Source organism: Medicago truncatula, chromosome 4 (assembly GCF_003473485.1).
Source record: "Medicago truncatula cultivar Jemalong A17 chromosome 4, MtrunA17r5.0-ANR, whole genome shotgun sequence".
Classification (NCBI taxonomy): domain Eukaryota; kingdom Viridiplantae; phylum Streptophyta; class Magnoliopsida; order Fabales; family Fabaceae; genus Medicago; species Medicago truncatula.
In genome coordinates this window covers 38805882-38830641 of record NC_053045.1, presented here as the reverse complement: position 1 = coordinate 38830641, position 24760 = coordinate 38805882, and the positions used below count along the sequence as shown (strand labels likewise).

Genomic DNA, 24760 nt, shown 5'->3' with positions numbered 1-24760 from the left:
TATCTAAAGTGTCCAACTCGAAACCTCTGCAAAATAGCAGAGTTAGATCAAACTGCAATGCCCGTACTCTTTCAATGAACCACTTGAAACAATTCTCTTATATGGTATAGTAACTTGATAGCAAATTCAAAGTTTTCGCATTGTCACTTTTGGTAGACCCTCTTGGTTGACATCGTATATTTTAGCGTCAATTGATGTATATGCAATTATTTAAAAGTCTAGAATGTTTTATTTTGAGTTGTGCAAACATCTAGTTATTTCTCTTTGAGATTCTCACTGATAATACAAGTTTATAGACATGATTCATACCTTGGAAAATATTGAAAATACAGAGGATATTGTGTCGAAATTTCAGTGGATATTATTTTAAAGTGAAGGTCAATTTAAAAATTGTTTAAATTATAGTTTGTCAAGTGTCGTCAATAGGCTTGCCGGACTAAGATGTTCTAGTTTGTGCGCCGGTCACGATTTTGAATTTTGGGCCGTGTGTAACGCCCTAGTCGTTAATTTATTTATTATTGATTTATTTAGAGTCTTTTATATGATTTTAAATAATATTTGTTGATTATGTGGTGTGCATTATTTTATTATATAGTTTATTTTAATATAATTAGAATAGTGTGAGAATTAATATTATTTTGGAGGTTGGGGAGTTAATTAGGAATTAATAGAATTAAGGGGGAGTAAATGAAATAAAGGGGAGTTAATATTTGGGGAGTTAGGAAAAAGAGAAGTCAGAACTGCTTTTACGTACAGACAAGTGTTGGGAGAAAAAAACCAATGTTGTCATTCCTATGGGTAACTTGCAGGTGATCCTGAGTAGTAGGTGGTGGCTCAAGTGTCTAGGGCTCTGATACGTACGGGATGGGATTTACTTATTTATTTTCATTCCTATGTATCAATTTTTGGAACATGCTGATGTAGCTCTTATTGTTGTTTTAATTACTTTGATGAGGCTTTCATGCCAGGATTTTATGGAGAATTAAACAATTGATGTTGTTGTTGTTTTTAATGAAAATATTCCGCTGCAAGGTTTTGGTGAAACTAATAAAGTTTGTGGTTTATTAAATAGTTTTATATTCTATTTAAGAAAATTTAAAAAGTAGTGTGACATGCCCGTTTGGGATATACTCTGATGTATTATTTAACATTTAATTGCTTTGGGATAACGGAGTATTACACCGTGACAACTAAGAAGTTATCAATCATCTTTATTATGACGCTTTCTTTTACGATTTTTTTTTCCCAAATTTCATCTTTTATTTTACTTAAATTGTATATATTTACTTAGACAAATCGAACTACATTTTATATGTAACAAAAAAAAAAACTACATTTTATATATTAACATTTATTTTTATATAAATAGTGCCTATGGTTAAAATGCAAGGAGCTGAGAGTATTTATTTTCATTTTACGATCTTTTATTTACCTTTTTATTCCTCTATAATTTGTGTCCTTTAATCGAAACAAAAATGATTAAATTTTGAGCCACATGCATGTTTTTTCTTGTATTTTTCCCAAATTAACACTAAAAATGGAAAATCATTAGAGACAGCATGGGAGATGTAGATAGATCTTAGAGTTTATTTCAAGGTCCACATGGTTGTATATTATTGGTAAGTTAGATTTAGTGTCGATGACTTATAACCATTAGATCCTCTCACAAGGATGGATGTGTTTACGTTTGGTTACCACTGTTTGAACCATTTTCACACAATGGCTCTTTGTTCACAACTTCAGAACCTCTCTTCATTAATCTCTCCACACGGCATCACCACCACAACCACAAAGGCACCAACACGGCGTCATGTGGTGGTTCATGCGGCAGCTTCCGACACAACAACCTCCCTTCAAGCTAGTAGCTATGAAGAAGGAAAGCTGGTAAGACCAAAATGGACTGGAGAGACTCCTCTCTCTCGCATGGTTCGAGCTCTTATATCTTTCAAGCCTTTATACTCTATCCTCAAGCTTGGTGCTAGACAAGTTTTTATAAGGTTGGTTAACCATTGCTTCTACTCACTTTAATTTGCTTCAAATTTTGCATAACTATAGTTTTGGATGTGATTGTAAATGCAGTACAGCTGAGAAAAACAACATACCTTGGAGGGAAATGACAAAAGAGATTTTGGAGTCACAAGTTTATAAGGAGTTGGATAGCATTCAAAACCAATCTTTAGTCTACCCTGATTGTAATTTCATCTTACTTCTTTAATTTACTACATATAATCTTTCTCTTTTCTTTGCACTTGCATGTTTCAAGTGTATTGATGGAAGGACTGTTTCATTTACTGTACAGATTATTTGAATCCATTTCATGCATATGATGAAGGGAATCTTACATGGCTGGTAAGTGCTAATTCTTAACTTTACTTCACTTTTTGTCAATGTCAATGAATGGTTTCATTTGGTCACTCCTTTCTTGATAACCAGTTACCATAGATATTTTCCTCTTTGGTTTGGTAGTTGAATATGTTGTGTTGTCTATGAATTATTGACACAAACACCGGACACACACTCGTAATTATTTAGGAAATTGAAGTAATTGAATATTATGTAACCACATGTGTCGGTGTCGTGTGGACACACCATCAATCTAAAGTGTTGGTGCTACATAACGGTTGTTCTTCAACACTTTTTTGGTTTTGTTTTGATATACTTATTATGCAAAGTTACTGCTAACTTTCACAAGTTCCAATTTATTACTTTTAAAGATTTGTGTTTGTCAAAGGTTACACATTATAGTTGTAAAAATGTGCCTTGGCATCCATCTAAGATATGGATGATACCAAACAGTCAAAATACGTTTTTGCTGGACCTTTTATGCTTGGCATTAATCATGTGTACATTACTATCTGTTTAAGCACATTTACAAATTATGAGATTTTCCAATGTAATATGTGGTTTTTTGTTTCTTTTGTTCTTTAGCAACCATTTGAATCATAGGTGCATTTTTTAACAAACTACTCTGTGGATGAAAATCCTGATCTTTATTGGCTTCTTTGCTGAAATTCCAAAGAAAATATCATAATATCTGTTTTATATGATGATAGGCAGCAGCAGAAGCCGAGGCTGCTACTAAGTCAATGGTAAGACGAGCGATTCCTACCGCTTCATCAGTAGAAGAAGCGACGCAGATAATGCGTGGCAATTGGCTTAATGCAATTGAACAACATCATCTACAGCATTCACAAACATCTATGATTGGTGACATTCTAGACATTGGATGTTCTGTGGGAGTAAGCTCAAGATTTCTTGCGGACAAGTTCCCTACGGCCAATGTCATTGTGAGTTTTAACGAATGCAATTGAAATTGTTCTGTCAACACTATGTAAAAGAAGCCTTGTGTATGGGATGTACATGGTTTATGATTGAAATGTTTGTTCCAGGGGCTAGATATGTCACCCTATTTTCTAGCTGTGGCCCAGCATAAGGAAAAGAGCGGAACACCTAGAAAAAATCCTATAAAATGGATACATGCAAATGGGGAAGACACGGGCTTGCCTTCTAAATCATTTGATCTTGTGTCTATTTCTTATGTGGTATGCCTTCTTCTCCCCTTATTTGGTCCTCCGTTAAATTCAGAGAATGCTGCAATGCACTTTTTTCTTATGTTCAAAATCACTGGTTAGAGACTAATATTCTTCAGTGTTCTTGCATTAAATCAATTGTGGATTTTCAAGCTCGTAACACAATATGACAATATACTAGAAAAACCTTTTTATAAAGAACAAAGGAATTTGCAGACGTGTATTTTACTTCCTAGGAAAGGAATCTTGCAATTGAAATCTAGGTGCTATCTTTCCTGCACTGCAAGTCACAAGTCCTAAACAGCTGAATGATGGCATCTTTTGAAAGTTTTTTCCATGTGAATTAATTGATACATAGATTTGACTGCTCTAACAATATTTTTAACAAAATATTCAGTAGATTTTATTTGCTTGACTCGTCAATTTATGCAGTTTCATGAATGTCCTGCAAGAGCCATAGTGAATGTAGTAAAGGAAGCATTCCGTCTCCTTCGACCTGGAGGCACGTTTGCTATGACAGATAATTCGGTAAATAAAATCATGATCAGATTTTCTTCTTCTTTCTTTTTATTCTCCTATAACAAACACTAATATCATTAATATTGCCTTGTGCAGCCAAAGTCAAAGGTCCTACAGGTATTTTTCCATCTTTTATTCTTGATCATATTTTTATAATCAATACATTGAGTTTGTTTATATAGCTTTTCCTTATATTGTGGTTAACAGTAAATATTAACATAATATGTATAAGTTAGCTCAAGAGCTAACTACATTTGACTCTTTTTTTATCTGCATAACTACATTTCAACGATAATATGAACCAATACATTAAATCATATATGCTACTAGAGACGCATAGTCGCTGTCACGTTGAAAATCACTTAGCCTGTAACATAACTTTTAATACTGCATACTCTTTTTATTTTGAATCAATCAGAATGAAGTGAGATTTTACGGATCCAAAACTGATTAAAGATCTTTCATGTAGTTTATGGTAAATTGTTGTCTAGTAGGAACATCATCAAACTTGTTCATTTGTTTTCTTCATGTCTTGTAGGAGTTGTCTCCTGTCCTGTTTACATTGATGAAGAGCACAGAACCCTTTCTTGACGAGTACTACTTGACCGATATGGATGAAACACTGAGGGAAGCTGGTTTTGTGAACATAAAATCAATTCTTACCGACCCTAGGCACGTAACTTTAACGGCTACTGTGCCTCAATGAAACATCTTGGGATTTTGTTTCCTTTAAAACTTTTTGGAATACACAAACAACTTTAAGTTTAATGAAAGGTTTTACTTGTTAGGAAGCTTTATTTGGTTGTTTTTTGCTTTGTTCTTTGGTTAGCTTGAATGGTGTATGATCAAGAATAATAGATTAGGAATGATGTTTAAGAAGGATAAGCAAACGTACATAATAAGATAATACTGTACTTCCGAATGTTAGAATGGATGTGCATCTTAAGGGGACAACAAAATATTCTTTGTCTGTCTTACGTTAAAAGCTTTAAAGCTATCTTCTTCACGGTCTATCTATGGACATTATCCAATCTTGGTTATCAATACAAAGTCAGGGTGTGACAAAAGTCACTATTGTTTGAAATTAAGACCTCGTGAAATGAGTAAGTCAATATCAGCAAAAATTTATATTTTTTAGGTTCATTTATTAAATGTTGTATGTAATATATATATATATATATATATATATATAAACCACATATAACATTTAATGAATGAACCTAAAAAATGAATAAAAATGAATTTTTGCTTATAATAGTGATCGGAGGGTGTACATACTTTTCATTACCATAGTTTTGGAAATATAAACGAGATAATACTCCCTCCATCCTTTACAATACAGTTGACTTGACAGATATGTCGATACATGATTTTGATCTTAAATATCTTTGATGATATATTAGAAAAAATTTAATATTTTAAAAATATTCATCGAGACAAATCCAACATCTTATATGATGCCATTTTTCTTTGTATATTAGTAGAAAAATATTACTACATCCGTCCCTAATTATAAGACCCTTTTGAGAAAAAAAAATTGTCCCTTTTTATAAGACTCCTTTGGTATTTTCAAGTACATTAATTATTTCTTTACTAACGTACCCTTATTTATTTTGCATCTTTTTTTTCAATTAACAATAAATATTATGTTGAAAACATAAATTAACTCTCTCTCTCTTAAGGATAAAATTGTAAAAACAATAGTAATTATATACAAATTTAATACTAAATCAACTTTCTTAATCTCCGTAATTTTTGCAAAAGGCTCCTATAATTAAGAACGTAGGTAGTATCAAATTATATCATTTAAAATGGAACGGAGGAAGTATGATATTTGATGAAATCACTTATTTAATATACATTTTAAAACATTTTAAAACTATAGTAATAGAGAGGAAAAATGGAGTTTTGAAGAGTATATGAAACAGAAATGTGAACACGTTTCTTTTTGGTTTGACGAATGTTAATAGGTGCTCGCTCTTACAGCATTTTTTAGTATATTAAAAATAGAAATTACATATTGGAAATTGTGTCAATTTATTTTTCAAAAAGTTAAAAATTAATTTTCTACAATAAATACTTCATTTGTGGAATTCTTAATATGTATCATGACACTATATTAAATAATCGACTAAATTTCTCTTTTAATCCTTTAACAATTTTTTTTGGTATCATTTTGGTCCCATAATTAATTTTTGATTTCTTTCATTCCCTTAAGTTCATCTCCGATATATATTTTAATCCCTTTCGTTAGATTTATTAAAAAAACGTTAAGTAAGTACACATGTCATTTTAACATTAGCTTTGTTTTAATTCATCTTCTTCCTTCTTCTTCACTAGTCTTCTTCTTGATTAGTGAATAAATTTAATGCATCTAAGTTTTATTTTTATTTTAATTCTTAATTCTAAGAATAAAACTTAGTGCATATTATTTTGTGTTTTTTGTATGATTCGCTCCTCATAATTTTATCAAAGTTTGTTATAGCTACACAAAATGTATTTATTTTTAGTTAAAAATCATATGAAAAACACATAAGAAAATCTACATGAGTTTTGTCCTCAATTCTAACTATTTATTTGTTTTCAGTTTTGTTCTTCATTAAGTTTCAGTTTAAACTATATTCAATTTAGCATAGCTTTTGTTAAATTTATTAGATAATTCCTTTATTTTTTTTAGATAATAATTTGATAGAGAAAATTTTAGATAATTATTTGATTAAGTTATTTATTTGAACCAATTTTAAAAATTTATAAGGAAATAATTTTGTTTCCCTGCATATATTCACTATTTTCATTCTAAATTCTAAATACATTTTCTTGATAATTTTTCAATTTAGATAGCTAACACTCATCTTTCAAAAAAAAAAAAAAAGATAGCTAACACTCTTGATCTTAAATATCTTTGATAAAATATTAAAAGAAATTATAAAAATTTGATATTTTAAAAATATTCATCGAGTCAAATCCAACAATATCTTATATGATACCGTTTTTATTTGTATATTAATTAATAGAAAAATATGTTCAAAGAATGTTACTTGAATAATGCATATTTTCAAATGATGTGATTTAAAATGGAATAGAGGGAGTATGATATTTGATGAAACCACTTATTTAATATACACTTCAAAACATTTTAAAACTATAGTAATAGAGAGGAAAAATGGAGTTTTGAAGAGCATATGAAACGGAAATGTTAACACGCGTTATTTTTATTGAACAATGTTATGAACACTCTTTTGAGCACTATCTCTAGCACTCACTTTTTTATTGGATTAAATTAATGTATGTCCCACCACTTTATGTGGGTTCCATTTTCAAAGTGTAGATCCCACATTGTTTTCACCTAATAAAAAAATGAGTGCTAGAGAGAGTGTTTAAAAGAGAGCGTTGCTAGCATTTCTCATTTTTATTTAAGGATGTTAACACGTGCTCTTAGAGCATTTAGTAGTACTCCAGTCGTCCATGTATATAAGCACTCATTTGACTAAAAATTTGTCCCTAAATATAAACTCATTTCAAATTACTAGATGCATTTATTAATAATAACTAATAACTTGTCTTGAAAAATAAAAAGTCAAAATTAATACACATACAAACAAATAACAATTTGTTAATAATAGCATACAAAACAGAAGGCTTATAAGGACAAGTAGAGTACTATATTATGTTACGGATACTTCTTGATCCAAGTATTATTTTTATAATCTTTTAGAAAAGTACAAGATTTATTTTCACCCGGTTGTAGTGTCGAGTACCTTATCATCGTAGGCTATATCATGAACCATATCACACATGAGCAATGATATTTGGATATCCATTTAATGATAACTTTGGTGACAATTTTAGTTTTCTCTCTTTTTATTAGTCAAAAATAATAGAGAGAAAAATGAGAGAGAGGATAAGAATGTTATGTGAGTATGAAAGAGAAAGTTGTCAAAAATTTATCATAAAATGATTGTACAAATATCATTTCTCATCACAGAAAGATTTCTTAAGAATCCATGTTTAAACCATACATTACTATCCCATATGCTATCTTGAAAATAAAATCGTCCTTTCATGTCATAAAAAATGGCTTTCCAAGTATGGAGCAACATTTTACCATTTTTTTTAATATGATATGATTATAATATTATATTCACTTATAACCGTTTAGATAAAATATCACGACTCTCTTCTTACTTAATCAATGTTTTTAGTTTGAATTTAGTCTTGAGCACGCAACAACAACATTAAAGGATCGCACAATGTTAGAGCATCCACAATAGAGATATTCATTTTTTGGTACTTAAATGGCCACATATGTATACATCACTCACTTATAATTTTTTAATAGTAGTACCTAATAAGTACAACATTTCACATAAATTTCTTAAATGAGACTCACTAATCAACTATCAATAACTTTATATCATTACATTTCAATTTTTTAATATTAAAAAAGTGTAGGTTCCACTCCAATTCTTATAAAACCTCGAAAAAATTATCTTCAATTGAGTACCTAATAGGTATCAAGTCTTAAATGTGTAAGACTCTCCTATAAAAAGATATCTTTTAAGGAAAGATAATACTGATGTCTCCTCTGACCATCCTCAGCTTGCCTTTTCATTCCAAATCAAAGTCAACAATGCTCCATTGTTTTACCCTGTCTCTTTCTTTCTTTGTTAGAACATCCATTATTTTGCCCTATCTCTTTCTTTCTTTGTTAGAACATCGATATAAAAACCATGCATTTGATGGAATTTTTTTAGAATTGGAAACGTATTCGTCAAACAATAAAAAAGAAATTGTATTCTTATTTTTTTCTATAAGAAATTGCATTGTTTATACTTGTGTTGTGTTTTATTTTAATAAATTTAATTTTGCTTCTAAGAAAAATTGCATTAACACTTGTATGTTGTTTGGTTGTTGAATCTCCAACTTGCATGATGCATAATGTTTCTTTCAACAATGCAGTTAATTACATAATTCTTGTTGATCGCTATGTAAAACTGCATAAAAGAATTGATTGTCATTATGCTAGTGGATTATCAAATGCTTAACTAGGATTTGTCTCGTCTTTAGAAAAATATTTGTATGCCTAGTGTTTCGCACGGGGAGTACAACTTTTCAATTAAATTAAAAGCAAAATATTATATACTTTATAACTGAAATTGTTTTGAATTTAATATTCTGTTTTGGAAGTAAACCACAAACGATAATAAAAACACGAAATTTTATTTTTCTAGTATTCAACATAGTTTTAGACCATATTTACATGATATCTTCAAAAAAGCACCAATAATTTATCCTTCAGAGCTCTCCAAACTAGTTTCCCTAATATTTGTTTTGGCCTTCATGCCTTATTTTGTCTCCTGCATAATCCTTCCATCTAAGAAAACAAAGAATAAAATAATATTAGAAAGATAGGTATGATAATGAAGACTGCAAATACAAATCAGTTCAAAATATATTGCAAATTCAAGCCTAACACATGCCAATAAAGTATAATAGAAACCTAAAGAAAAAAAGCTAAATGGCCAAGAAATAAATTAGCTAAAATAGATAGATTTCATCACCTCTCACTCTTTACGTTTATCTTCAAAATTTTAGAACAGTTTTAGAAAAACCACTATAATAGAAGTAAGTTCATCATAGTTCTAAGTAACAGGCATATCAATTGAATATGTAACTTCAGATATCCGAGGACTACATATTATTTAAATCATCCTTGACACTTTATTTAATCATCCTCAACACCACCAACAACCTCAATAAACACAAATCCACCAAAAAGTCTATGCTGCTTAAAGAAAGAAGAGATGAGATTTTATGCAGGACTTTGTATAAATCGGCAGTTTCAACTAAAGCTCTTTACTTAACCATCATTGTTGCACAGTAACGTATATTTGATGTGCCAATAAACTTGAGTAAGATGGAAAAATAAGTTAAGCTAACATGAATTTATTCTAATGACAAAAATTATGTCATTCGCTGGAGTTAAATTAGATTGATACATTAAACAAACATGAAAAAGGAAAGCTATTATGCAAAACAAACCTAATGTTGTCCGCAACAAAAGTAAGTCAAAGAGGAAGTAAATATGAGATCTTCACTCCTCTGAAACAGCAAAAAATCAAAAGAGGACGCTTAAAACAACATTGTTGATCAAAATTAACCAAAATCAACAAAAATATAATCACTAATTCTCAAGTATTACAGCCATTTCCATAAATTCACGATGAGAAATAGATGATATTGAAACAAACTAAAACTTCAAAGCTAGCTTGAAGATTTTTATTTTTACTTTTTGCCTAACTCAAAACTCCTTTTCTAAGGCTTTTACTTGTTTAGAAATTAGTCTTCTTCTCTTCTTAAACATTAAGCTACAATGCTTATAGATATTATTTTTCCCCAATCTATTTACCGTTACCTAAAATTATTCAAAGCAACATTTTGTTTCGATCTGCAAGGAATGAAAAAAAAAAATTAAGCAATGAAGCATAACCTGAAGGTTATACTTAAGAAAAACTTTAATCATAAAATGCATACATATAAAAGAATATATGAAAAAGTTTTTTTTTGTTAGTAGTTAGTCGGTAAAAGTGAATTCCTTGAGGTTTGATTAAGGCACTAACTCATGATAAACATAAATCAATTTTATAGTTTTCTTTATGATTAACCATATAGTATACACAAAAGACTTTATCAGTACTTTAAGCATATGATCACTGACCTAAAAAAAATTGAAATACTAGTGATTTTACCTGAGTTACATAAAAAGAATTTGATTTAGCTTGCTTCTCCAAAGCTACTCTTAATCCAAGTGGATGAGCGATATCCTCGGTCTGAAGAAAACCAAAGAGATTTGTTAGCAAAGTAAGCATGTTATTTCATAACCCAAGGGTATATACCATAAGAAAATCAAATTCATTCCTTTCACTATCCAAAATCTATTTTATGTGGCTCAAGATCAAGTCTACTGTCATAATTAGGACCACGCAGATGTATTTTCAACGTTTCAGTGTGAGTTAACTTACGTTGGACAGGAATGAGCAAAAACAAATGGAAGAAGAGCAATTCTTTAACCGTAAAAGGAGCTCAACAATTATCGGATCCAATTATCAACTCCCTATATCATGCAGACGGCTCCTCCCAAAAGGTGTGTTTGTAGTCAAATTGAGAAAATTATGAGGAACTTCTTGTGGGGAACGTTGGAATCTAAAGGGGTTGGAAGACAGTCGTATGGGAGAAGATTCGTCAACCTATGACTTTGTTTGTGAGTTTGGAGGGGAGGGGAAGGGAGGAGTTCAAGAGGTGAAAAATATATAGAAAAAATGAAGAAATCTTTCACATCTTTTGAAAGAGCAATAATTGATAAGTAAAATACTTATGATTGATATATTTTTAATTAAAGAATATTATAACAACAAAAAATGAATTTGAAAAAATTATATAAACCCTTTAAAAGTATTTCCCAATACAATTTTTTAGTTTCCCAAAAAGAGATATTTTGTAACCCCAAATCCTTCTCCTCCTAATTTCTTTTATTTCTTTCATTTACTCTCTCTTTTTTCCAAAACCATCCCCTCCCCTCCAAACTCTCAAACAAAGACTAAGGGGCAAAGAGGCTTAAGCTTCCGCAACGTCAATTTATTTAACAAGTCCTTTTGATGAAGTTGGTGTGGAGTTTGATAGTTGAGCCTAATGCTCTATGGGTGCAAATTTTAAAATCTAAATACAGTAAGGGACGAAGCCAAAAAATATTATGAAGGGTGGCAAAAATTGTAGAGTAATTCTATTATAATACGAGGTATAGTGCATTACGGCGGATGAAAACAAACTCCTAATCTGATGTTATGTAGTGTTATATGACTTTTATTTGTCAATGAGTTGTGGTTTGAATTTGATATTAGTTTTTCTTTTCCTCAGTTATTTTTTATTCAACTTAATTAATATTTTCATATATTTGGCTTAAATAAACTTTTAATCCCCCTGTTTTACCTCAAATGAAATTTTAGTCCCTCTATGTGTTTTTAGTTCCACACATTATTGAAATTTTGGTTTCAATCCATTGTTTTTCTTAAAAATGACATTTTTTGGCTCCAAAAGTCGTGATTTTTAGCCCGGATTTTAAATTTGAAGATAAATTTTTTTAAAAAAAAGAATCACTTTTGTGATAAAAATCACCACTTTCTATCCAAAAAATCACCATTCTAAAGTAAAAAAAAAAAAACTCGGCTATGACTAAAATTACAATAATGGGTAAAACTCGGGACCAAAAACCTAAATTTTAAAAAGCTACAACTAGTAAATTAATTAGTATATCTTAAAGAATGACAAGATATATGTATGTTCAGCGAGGTGGAATAAAAAAAAATATGAGCAAGTTTTACTTAAACAAAGTGGAGAAGCTATATTTAAGGGAAAAATACTTGGGTGACATAGAGTTGGATGATATTGGTGACATTGGCCAATCACAATGCCACAATGCTTGTGTTTCTCTCTCTTTCACAAGCATTGTGATTGGCCAATGTCACCAATGTCACTCAAGTGCTACCCATATTTAAGTATGGTAATTAAACAGAATGAAGTGGAATAAAAAATAGTTACACTATATTCAAGTATATATACTAGGGGTGGCGAAGGTAGTTTCTCACATACAGGAGGCCGTATGTGTTATCCAAGACATAGGGGTGGCTGCCGCCCCATTTCTAATGCACCTAGCTCCCTATGGTGAAATTTAGAGCAACTTGTCTGAATACTTGGACAGGAATCACAATCATTTGGAAGACATTCAATGGAATATTGGGAACGGCAACATTTGGGTGTTACTTCTGAAGAATGTAACCGTCAACTATGTTCCCTAAGAGCAAGCAATTGAATTGGAGGATGGGGTAAGTTGTCAGCACTTAATTCCCGCTAATGTGATGCAACAAATTCATAGCTGCCATGTTGTAGTAACAATAACCACTAATGACGGTTTGTATTAGCCTTTTCTATGCAATGGAACATGTTGGGATTATGTATGGCATTGGGCGGGGTCTCAAAGAATTAAGTTCTTATTGAGCAATAATTAGTCACCGAGCTATTTCCTTAGTCATGCTATGATTCTAATCTTGGAACTGGATCCCACGATGTAATTGCGTTAACGCAGTAACAACTACGGGCCGTCAGATCAAAAATGAAAGGTTGAGATCAAAACTGTGTGAATATAATTGCTACTGTGCCTCAATGAAAATCTTGGGATTTTGTTTCCTTTAAAACTTCTTGAAACATAAACAACATTTGAGTTTAATAGGCCGTAAGGGGACAACAAAATATTGTTTGTCTTAAACTATCTACCTCATGGCCTATATGTGGACATTATCCATTATCCAAACTTGGTTGTCATATAAAGTCACGTTTTGACAAGTCAACATTATTTGAAATTAAAACCTTAAGAAATGCGAAAATGGGTCAAGATCATCACCATTTTTTCATCACCAATGTTTTGAGAATATAAATATAATGATGTTATATTTGATTTGTAAAAGAAAAGTGATATTTGATGGATCCAATTTGTAAACGAAGAGATTTTAAAGTGCATATTGAATAAACAATCTTTATTAAAGAGTGTTTCCAGAACACTATAAAAATTCCTAATAAATAAACTATTCTTTAAAAAGTCAAAGATTTTCATTTCTAATCAATAACTACGTAATTTTCATAAAATCTTACCACAAAGTATATAACACAATTGTTATACTTTTCTTTATTGAATTTACGTAAACAAAGAATAAACAAAAAATCAGGATGTTACACTTATAGGCTCTATAATCCTATGAATCACTCAATTATGATTAGCAGAGGTGTCATAGTGTGTGAGTCAGAAGTTTGGAATTGGAATAAGAAGGAGAGGAGTTCTAATCCAGTTGTTCCTAACTTCCTGCAATATTTGATGAAGAACAAGTCCAACAATAAGTTGATACTCAAGAGGAGCCTCCTATAACAGCCTCACAAAGACAACAATTTGTGTCTTCAAGATTAGCTGGAGTTATCCCAGATAATGAAGTAAATGAGGAGGGAGATTTTGTGCATTATTTTACATTGTTAGCTGATTCCGAGCCTATCAATTATGAAGTAGAAATGTTGGAGAAAGTATGGAAAGATGCTCAGCTAGATGCGAGAGTTCACAAAGTTACCAACAAATAAGAAATCTATTGATGTAAAATGGGTGTTCAAACCGAAGCTAAATCCAAATGGTGAGATTGTTAAGCATAAGACAAGGTTACTAGCAAGAGACTTTACGTAGAAAGTTGGATTTGATTATAATATATTAATAATATTTATAATATAAGATAAGTAACGTGATAATAAATAAGAGATAGTGTGCATAGCTCAATTGATAGGGACAACTATTGTTATATGCAGGGGTTGAAGTTCGAACTTCGAACACCCAACTTATTCACTTTTAAAAAGTGAATTATAACCACTAGACTACTCGACAATAAAATAAGAGATAGTGTGCATAATTATATTGGAGAGAGTGTAGGACATCCCGATAGCCATTAGATTATGCTTCTATTTACAGTTGACGTTTATTCTCCCTAACGATGCAGACATCAATGGTCGTAAGATCTTAATAACATCCACGGTCATATTTAAATATATGCGGAGGATATATCAAATCAATAGTATTTATACCATATATAAATAAAAAAGCATGGCTACTTTTTCTTTTTTCAAAATTATTCTCGACTTTCAATATAAATAGCACATATAATAAATAGATAATAGTAAATTCAATTATTAAAATAAAAGTGTAACAAACACGAATTTTTTTTTTGAAGGACAACATGCTTATAGCATTTCATTTATAATAAGAGTTTCAATACAATTGGGTATATTAAAATAAACGGCGGGACTAGTTAAAGACGTGGCCTCCCTTGCAAGAGCATGAGCAACCACGTTGGCTTGTCGCCTAACAAACTCCACCCTAGAGTTAGAAAAGAAAGTACTGAACAAAGAACGACATGAGGAAATAATGCATCCAAATTCGGACAAGTCGTTTCTAGTAGAAAGGAAGGCTTCAGCTGTCAACTTAGAGTCTGTTTCGAAATCCACATTGTCAAATTGCATATCACTCAACCATTGCAAAGCAGAGTGCAGCCCTAAAGCTTCACCCACTTCCACCTGAACAGTACAAGGGTATGTCATAGTCTTAGCCAGAACAAACGTACCTTCTGCATCGCGAACACAAATACCAATACCTGTACGGTTGACGTGAGAAGAGAAGGCCGCATCGATGTTACATTTGTATCTTCCGGCCACGGGAGGCTGCCACGTGATTCGATGTTGTTGAGAGGTGGAGGCCGTTGTTGGTTGATGATTCGATCTAGATACAAGAACATCCGGAGCATTAGCCAGTTGCCAGTCTGCAAGCATGTTTCTAGCACGCTCGACAACCGCGGCACTTGTTTCTGTTACATCATCCCACACTCTGAGATTGCGGTGCTTCCATATACTCCATAATACAGATGACATATGTTGTTTTAATTCAACCGACAAAGTCTCCAACAGATAAAATATAGCTTCCGAAGCTGAGGCAGTGGTAGAAAGGGCGTGTTGCACCGAACCCCAAAGACCTGTTCTATTCCAAACCTGTATAGAAAAAGGACAAGCAAAGAAAACATGCATAAGATCTTCATGATTGGAGGCGCAACTAGCGCAATTAGTTGGGCAATTAACACCTTTATCCAACAAACGGACACGAGTCGGTAAACAACCCCGACACATGCACCAAATTAAATTCTTGACTTTCGGTGGGACTTTTAGATTCCAAATACCAAACCAATACCCCGGTCGCCAGTTATAAGATGAATCAATCAGTTCTGATACACATAACCTGTAAGCACTACGAACAGAGTAACGTCTGTGCCTTTCCGCTTTCCATATAATTCTATCCTCGTCAACCTGAGAAATCAATGGCGTATGTAGTACTTTGTTTGCTATATCATCACTAAAAACTTGTCTAACCACCTGTTCATTCCATGTTTTATCATATAAATTCATCAAGCTGTTAACAGTAAAATTATGAACAAAGTGAGCACCTGGAGTATCACTACTAATAAACTCCCCATTTGGCAGCCATGGTTAATTAAGAATAGGAATAGTCGCGCCTGAGCCGACACTCCATCTAGCGCCCCCACGCACAATAAATCTAGCACGCATGATGCTGCGCCAAACATAGCTGGGGTTGTGCCCAACAGTGGCCGTGAGATAGGAGCCAGAGGGGAAGTAACGAGCTTTAAAAATTCGAGACACCAGAGAATCTGGTTCTGTAATAAATTTCCATCCCTGTTTACCTAACATAGCCAAATTAAAAGCAGATAGGTCCTTGAAACCCATACCTCCGTGAATCTTTGGTGCTGAAAGCTTCTCCCAATTCATCCAATGAATCCCTCTTTGTGTTGTTTTACCGTTGCCCCACCAGAAGGAGTTCATCATCTTTTCAATTGAGTCTAGTAAGGTAGTGGGAAGCTGAAAGATACTCATCACATAAGAAGGAATAGCCTGCAAAACAGATTTTATCATAACCTCTCGACCTGCTTTAGAGAGACACTTACCACTCCAGGAATTGATTCTCTGCCAAACACGATCCTTGATGTAAGCAAAAGTAGCATTTCGATCTCGACCTATCATAGAAGGTAAGCCCAAATATTTACCTGTGCCCAACACAAGTTGGACGCCTAGAATATCTGTAATGTTAGCTTTGAGGTCATCAGGAACATTACGACTGCAATATATTTCAGACTTTGGTAAACTGATCGCTTGACCAGAAGCTAATTCATAAGTGGATAGAATATGCTTCATAACATGTGCTTGATCCTTGTTAGCTTTGAAAAAGAGAAAACAATTATCAGCGAATAAAAGATGAGAAATTGACGGTGCTTGACAACAAACCTTTGTACCGGTGAGGACACCTCTTGTCTCGGCATCTCTGATAAGCGAAGATAAACCTTCTGCACAAATAATAAACAAGTACGGAGAGAGAGGATCCCCTTGACGGACACCCCGCCCTGGAATAATAGGACCGACCTGTGTACCATTTACAAGCACAGAATAATCCACTGATTCGACGCACATACACATCCAATGAATCCAACGGTTATGAAAACCCATCTTATTCAAAACAGCCCTCAAATAATTCCAGTCCATACGATCATAGGCTTTGCTAATATCAAGTTTTAGAGAAACATATCTGTCTTCCCCTCGCGTCTTGGCTTTCATAAAATGTAAAACCTCAATTGCTACCATAGCATTATCTAAAATCGAGCGTTCTGGGACGAAGGCGGATTGATTGTCGGAAATGCATTTAGGCAGCACTTTCTTCAACCGGTTTGCTAACACTTTCGAAATGATTTTGTATAACACATTACAAAGTGCTATAGGGCGCTAGTCCTTCATGCTAACCTGCGTAGAACCTTTTGGGATAAGGGCAATGTTAGTAATATTCAAATCAGGGGGAAATTGTCTCATATCTAACCAACCACAACATTCTTTAAAAATATCATCACTACATAAATTCCAAAAGTGCTGGTAAAAACCCGAATTGAAGCCATCTGAACCTGAACACTTATCTGGATGCATAGAGAAAATAGCATCCTTAAACTCTGCCTTAGAGAAAGGGGATATTCCTAGAATAACTAACATTTATTTATTTCATATTTTATATAGATATTAATAATAAATCACAAGTTATATTGAGTTTTTACAAGTTACAACTTACAACAACCCCTTCAAAAAAAAATTACAACACATAATTTTTTTTTACAACACGTTTGCCTAAAAAAAAAAGTTACAACACATGTTGTCAAAAAAAGAGATGTCAATGTCACACATAGAAAAAATAGAAAAGTTTGGAATATAAAATAAAATAAGAAAAAAGAATAAGTAGAATGTTCATTTTATAGCATGAAAAAGATGATGAAATGAAGAATACACGTGTGGAAAACCTAGCGCCAGAATAGAAGAAGCTAAAACCTTCAAGGTGCACGTTTCCTTGTTTTGTTTTTGTTCCTCTTCCTCGTACCCTTCTTCTCAAGTCACAACTCTTCTTTTCTTCCTTCGTGCGGTTGAAAGGGTATTTCTCCTTCATGGGTTTTTTGTTTTTTGATCAGAAGTTTTTATTTTTCTTTAAAATTTCCTTATTTATCTATTTCATTTTATAATTTTCTGTTTATGCGTGTGGTTTTATTATTGTTGTGATCAAACAAAATTGAACTTGTTTCTCTTTCTCTCTCTCTCTCTCTGTTGATGAGAGAGAAGATTCTGTTGAGGGTTGAAGCTGTTTGAGTGATTAGGACAAAGAAGTTAAACCTTGTAGGTTGTGTTTGGTAAATTAGTTGAAGGTATTGGTATGGTTTTAGAAGATAAAGTTATTGGATTGTTCTGTTATTGGTAGGTACAGAGTGGGACAGTGGGAAATTATGGTTTTAATTTTGGTATTATTAGTTAATTACCTGATTAAATGGTTTGTTATTATTGCTTCTTGTTTTTGGATACATGATTGTTTATGTCTATAATCTATTTGTGTCATGGGTTGGAAATGGAGTTTTTCTGTATTCAATGTTATGTCTTTTATGATTAATGGTGATATTTCATGATCAATGTACTTTTAGCCTGATTGATAATGTGTTGTACAATATCAATTTAGAGACTATGTTGAATGATTTCTTCTGTTTTGTTTTTTTGCAGATAATTGTGTAACATATCTTATAAGTTGAGACAGTTCAGGACAATTTACGATTGTTTGAAGGATATTATGATCACCATGGATGGGGACGGCATAAATTGGGTTGGAAACCTGTATCAGAAATTTGAAAATATGTGCCTGGAGGCAGAAGACATGATATACGAGGTATGCTCTAATTGTCGTTTCATGTTAATCTATCCTATATTGTATATACACAATGGATTCTTTAGTTTCAAATCAGAAATGCGGCTCAAATTGCCCTCGTGCATCTACCATTGCTTGTGATACATGTCACTGATTGAATACCCTAAAATTGTGTTTTGCAATTCCCACTGCCACATTTAGAGCTGCATCTCCTCTTGGTTTATGTTTACCTAGTATTCTGCCTTAATTATTGTTGTAAGCATTGTAATCAAAGCCATGTGGCAAGCATTCGAAGGTCTCAGTGCCTCTAGCTGGTTTAAACAGGGTTCTTTAGGGTGGTATTAGACATGCATATCTTTTTCAAGTCAGTAAAATAGTCAAAATGTTTAAGGGAGTTAAATATTCAGAATGCTAAGAAAAGTTACAGCATAGGATATTGTAAATTTAACATATGTTTAATTTTATTTTTTTATGAATGAATACCCATGCCTAATCTATATGGACATTAATAATATTAGTCAAATATTTTACTGCTTAATTTTCTTCTTTATGAATGAATACCATGCCTAATTTATATGGCACTCTCGTCTCAGTTCACTAAAACCTGATAGAACTTTATCAGTTTTCCTTTGACTTCCTTGAGTTTTATTTATAGTTGAATGCAACTCTGCTATCATTTTTGTCTTGTTATCTTTGATAATCTTTCCTAATATTTTTGCATGAGCTCAAGTTTTTAACAATAACGGATTAAACTGTTTTTGATATTGTTAGTTCCCTACACTGCCATTGTTTTTCAATCTTGCCAGCTACTCTATTTCTTATATATGTTTGTTCTTTGGGTACAGGATACAGTTGAATATATTGAGAATCAGATGCAGACTGTTGGGGAAAATGTGAAAAAGTTATATTCTGATATCGTGGGAGATTTACTTCCTTCAATTTCATGTGTTTTGGATGAGAAGGAAGACTCTGAATTTCCAAAAGATCAAGTTACTGATGCTGGGTTCTGTAAGAAGCCAATCCAAAATTTCATGGAAAGATCTGCGAAGGCTAATACCAAGCAAACAACCGAGGATTCAAAGATTGATCATAATGCTGATAATGATGTTGTACATAAGACCGGTGCTTTGATTATGTCATCTTCAAAAAGTTCTGTCAAAAGAAGAAATATTGTTTCTCGCTCAAGACAGCACATTGGGAAAAATGATATTAAATCAAATATTGGCATTGATGAAAATCAAGTAAATGAGAAAATGGCTGCAACCAAGATATTCAATGAAATCACTTCGGCAGAACCAGATACACGCATGCCATCACAAGGTTGTGAGATTTCAAATGAAGATCAAAATCCTGTAGCTAGTGTTTCAAAGCCAGCTTTGGATGAAGTGGCAAGACTTGCTTCTGAACCTGACCATTGTAATGAAATTAAAAATGCTTGTACTAAGCAGTTCCCTTATGTTCTGTTACAAGTTAAATCAGCTGAAGAAAAACAGATTGGTACGAGTTCTTATGATAGTGAGTATTTCCTTATGACTTTATCTTATGTTTATAATTTTGTATTTTTTCTCTTTGTTTTGGTTGATCATTTTTAACTTCGGGTGGGTCTTTTAATAGTATTGTTTTCTCTGGTAGGTTTATCTATGGATAGAACAATACAGTGTGATGATTGTTCTAATAGCATGGTGGTTCTATCTCATCCAGGTATTATTTTATATAATTCAGAAGTAGTTACTGAGTTTTGATATTTGGTTCACATCACTCTGAACTCTGAAGCATTTTAACTCACTATAGGCATTATGGCATCTTTGTTTAACGCTTAAAAATGTGATTTTAATGTTACAACAACAATAACCAAGCCTTGTCCAATTAAGTGGTGCCGGCTACATGGATCAAACGACATCATAATGTTCAATCGTATTTCATACCTCTATGCAACTCATTAATCTTTAGATTTTTCATAATAGTTTCTCTTATAGTTTTTCTAAGTCTCCCTTTGCCTCTTGTGATTTGACTACCCTCCATATGAGCCACTCTCCTAATGTCTTCTCTCTACATGCCCAAACCACCTAAGCTGAGTTTCCACTATCTTGTCTAGTCTTACCATACATCCAACACAACATCTTCATCTCCGCTGCGCTTATTTTATTCTCGTGTTGGTTTTTTACTACCCTACACTCCATCCCATACAAAACCATCGATCTTACAGCTGTGTGGTAAAAAAATTCTTTCAGCTTGAACGGTACTTTTGTATCACATAAAACACCTGAGGCCCTCTTCCATTTCAATCACCCCACTTGAATTTGATGGCTGTTATCTCTTTTTATTTCTCTGTCGCTTTGTACTATGGACCCAAGATATTTAAACTGTGTAGCTTGTGGTATGACATGTTCTCCAAATTTCAACTCTAAGCTAGAATTCCGTCAACTTTTGCTAAAGTTACATTCCATATAATCTCTTGCTTCTACTCAGGCGGAAGCCATATGCTTCTAAGGCTTGTCTTCAACCTCACATTTAACTCCTCCCTCGACTCTCCGAGTAGGACTGTATAATCCGCAAAAAGTATGCATCTCGGTGATGGCTCTTGGATGTATTCCGTAAGTGCGTTCAAAACTAAAGTAAAAAGATAAGGGCTTAGAGTTGACCCTTGGTGCAGTCCTACAGTTATGTGATTTTAATGTTATGCACAAAAATGATTTATTTTATAGATTTTTTATATTACAGAAGCTATTTTCCATTAGGCTACAATTTTGAAGTCGCTTTTGTTTTTTTTGCAATTAAAATAAGAAGTGCTTACAATTATATATATATTTTTTCTTTCAAAAGCCACTGAAAATAACTTCTTACAATAATCAAATTTTTTAATTTTTTTTAATTCAGACTTTTTTCTTTCAAAATGTTATCGAAACACTAAAATAATGTAAAGGTGGCTTTTTCATTAAAAAATTATTTTAGAGGCATTCCCATTTGCATGTATCATGGTGTTGGACTGTTGGCTGCTTTTGGCAAATATTGCATAAAAATAAATAGTTAAGAGGCAAAACAATTTTCCAGAGCAGGCAGTTCAATTGGTGAGCTGAGGGACACCCAAGGGGTTCTAACTAGGAGTTTAAGTGTTCAAACCCTGAAAGCGAACACAACAACTAATATACCAACATTTTCCTATAAAATAAATTCAAAACAATTCATTTGTAGAAAGTGATTTTTTCGATTTAAAACTAAATGATTCTGAATAGAAAAGTAAGTTGATTAAACCAAGTTTTAAGTTCTACTCTTCTCTGCAGTATCTGATGAAAATGGTGCACTGGCATGCTACCATGCTTTACATATAATTTTCTGTTCATTGCTTACTATTATTCACAAAAAGGGACATTACTTTTATTTGGAAATTTACATGCAAACCCCTAGTGGTTGGAATAGGATGAGGTTGGATTGTTGTTCTGCTTCGAAACCATAGAAATCTGAATAACAGTGGCTCTAGGGGTGAAAGCATAGCACTTCATTCAACCTTTCCATCTGAAATTAGATTTTTTTTTTGTATTCACCATTGTTTGACAGTAACCTGTTGGAAACACAAGGTGAGTTCTCCACTTACAACGAAGTTTTCTCCATATGCGAGAGTCATGGATCAAATCCTTAACCACTTGCTTAACGTGCTCGAGCTCCTTACCACTCAAACCAACCACGTGTTGGTTGAAATAAGGAATTACCCTTGCAGATTATATACCTTTTTGTAACTTCTACATTAGGTTGTAGGGATTAGGTGTCTTTGACTTGGGATTTGATTAATGCTTCATTCTTATGAATATGTCAAAGCTACTCTATTGAAATGAAAATTATGCATAAAACACTCAATTCCCTTCAGAGTAGAATCTGGTTATTTCAATTTAATGAATTCCTCACGTGTCTTTTATCTTCCATCAACAAATAATTTTATTGCCAACACTTGGTTGGTCTAGAATCTTTGCCCCCCTTTTATTTCTTCCATCTTTTATGTTTGAGGGTGGGGGCATGGTGAGAATTCTTGCTGACACAATTATTTTTTTGTATCGAGTCCAATTTGAATGTTTAATATTTTGTGATGATTTAATAGCCACATATAGGTGCAGTCGCAGTTATGTGATATGATTTAATAATATGCACATATAGGTGCAGTTACTATGATAAATGTTGGCAGGATCGTGAGTCAGATTGTGGGATCCTATGATCCATGAAACACAAACCCTGATGTAATGACTATAGGATATGAAGTAATCACAGTGAAATTGGTATGATTGCGAGTTTGTTCCTGTCTGGACTTCTTCCCAAATTTGGGTCGGAAAACTTAAATTTTATAATTGTACGAATTTGAGTAGAGTCTTCACAGAAAATCCAAGTTTTTATATTGAAAAAAATAATAGAAACGTGAAACTTTATTTTTCCCGTCTTCGTTGCACGATCGTTGCTCTGTTCAGATCTTCGTGATGGAAAAACCTCTTTCTTCTCTCACGGCCTGTCTCTCACACCTTCCTCCACCAGCGAAGCCACCTCATTTTCTTTTGGGGGGGGGGGAACTGTGACGCGGCCTCATCCCTCTTCCCTTTATTTCTCTGTTTCTTTCTTGTGGTTCCTATGTTATCAGTAACTTCGTCTTTGTTTCAGTTCAATCTCTGTTGTATTCTGTGAAAATCTAGAATTGTTGTTTCTAGCCTTGATTTAGTTTGAACCTAGTTGAGTTATTTATGACATTATGGTTATCGCTTAGTTTAATGCTGTGATTTAGAAGTTATTTTCTTCATCTATGATAATTTTTATGCATCTATATATGGATTATATGGATAGAAGTACACTTTTTCCCTACTAGTAGGATCTTATGATCCGTGCTACAATCCTCAACTTACAATCTTTTCGACCACCTCTCGATCTTACTTAGACTCTCAACTTTCACAGCATTGACTATAATACTTTTTTAAAGCAGATTTGTTTTCGAGTATGTAGATATATAAACAGATAGTATTAAACCATTCAGTTTCGTGTTGTTATTATATCATGTTAATTAGTACTGATGCAATGCATAATATATGCAAGGTTCAGGGTTCAAACCCCGACCTCCACAAAAAAAAATTAGTACAGATGCTTTTTATTATCTAAGAAATTTTCAAATTTATTAAGTTTTGATGTAACAATGATCATTACTGTTATAGAACAAGGTCATAAAACCGTGCAAGAAGATCATCTGAAGCTTGAGGAAACTTGTGTTATAGTGACTGGAGATGATCTCGAATTAGTTCCCAAAGAAGTTGGTAATCTGAAGGCTAACAAGGTACAAACAGTCCTACCCCCTTCCTTTAAAAAGTTTATCTTTATCTGGTATGCATTCGCATTAAACCTCTAACTTAAATTACATTTTCCGGTTTTAAGAAAACAAGGCGGCAAGGCTTTTCTTTATCCAAGAAATCGGCAAGAAAGCAAGAGTATAAGGAGCTTGCAGCGTGGCATGGAAACAATGAAAAAGCAAATGGAGTTTCAATGAAGAATTTAGATCAAACATTACAGGAGGATCAAAAGAAGTTACTGCTTCATAGTGTGTCTGAACCTGAATGGGAGCTTCTGTAGATACCAGGATGAGTAAATTGTGCAAATACACAACCAATCCTACAAACTTGATTTCCACTTCTAAGTCCTTTTGAAGGATATTAATGTACCCTTCAGGGAATTTTAGATGTTGAGAAGATTTAAATTCCTAAAATATCTCTCCACGCAGAATAATCTGTAACTTTCCTTATTTTATAAAATATTGAACACATCCTATTTACATATTATTCACTTGTTGACATTGTCAATTGCATGTCCTTTCTGATTGATTTCATAA

At 32.8% G+C, this 24760-nt stretch overlaps 3 protein-coding genes and 1 long non-coding RNA gene across 7 annotated transcripts; 2 read left to right on the top strand and 2 right to left on the bottom strand.

Moving 5' to 3' along the window:
* The first annotated feature begins 1666 nt into the window (after positions 1-1666).
* Positions 1667-5042, top strand: LOC11418346 (uncharacterized). The gene is made up of 8 exons (XM_003607521.4): positions 1667-1997; positions 2080-2192; positions 2300-2349; positions 3054-3287; positions 3390-3542; positions 3963-4058; positions 4146-4166; positions 4588-5042. The coding sequence occupies exons 1-8, from the start codon at positions 1672-1674 to the stop codon at positions 4753-4755; spliced, it is 1161 nt and encodes a 386-aa protein (XP_003607569.2). The 5' UTR covers positions 1667-1671; the 3' UTR covers positions 4756-5042.
* A 4173-nt stretch (positions 5043-9215) lies between these two features.
* Positions 9216-11364, bottom strand: LOC25492921 (uncharacterized). Of its 2 annotated transcripts, XR_003010839.2 has the most exons (4): positions 11072-11364; positions 10799-10879; positions 10092-10151; positions 9216-9423 (listed from the first exon to the last, which is right to left on the bottom strand). It is a non-coding gene; the product is annotated as an uncharacterized lncRNA (long non-coding RNA). The 2 variants fall into 2 exon arrangements; XR_003010838.2 differs by lacking the exon at positions 11072-11364 and having other exon boundaries at positions 10799-10954.
* A 2535-nt stretch (positions 11365-13899) lies between these two features.
* Positions 13900-17330, bottom strand: LOC120579972 (uncharacterized). The gene is made up of 4 exons (XM_039832766.1): positions 16227-17330; positions 15936-16052; positions 14931-15674; positions 13900-14016 (listed from the first exon to the last, which is right to left on the bottom strand). Exons 1-4 carry the CDS (start codon positions 17328-17330, stop codon positions 13900-13902), a joined length of 2082 nt encoding a protein of 693 aa, XP_039688700.1.
* Positions 17331-17939: 609 nt separating this feature from the next.
* On the top strand, positions 17940-24760 carry LOC11408455 (uncharacterized). Of its 3 annotated transcripts, none has more exons than XM_003607520.4 (6): positions 17940-18063; positions 18771-18933; positions 19758-20427; positions 20545-20613; positions 24093-24211; positions 24310-24731. In XM_003607520.4, exons 2-6 carry the CDS (start codon positions 18838-18840, stop codon positions 24502-24504), a joined length of 1149 nt encoding a protein of 382 aa, XP_003607568.2. In that variant the 5' UTR covers positions 17940-18063; positions 18771-18837; the 3' UTR covers positions 24505-24731. The 3 variants fall into 3 exon arrangements, with proteins under 3 accessions (XP_003607568.2, XP_024638655.1, XP_024638652.1); XM_024782887.1 differs by having other exon boundaries at positions 17972-18156; positions 19758-20409; positions 24310-24760; XM_024782884.2 differs by having other exon boundaries at positions 17972-18156.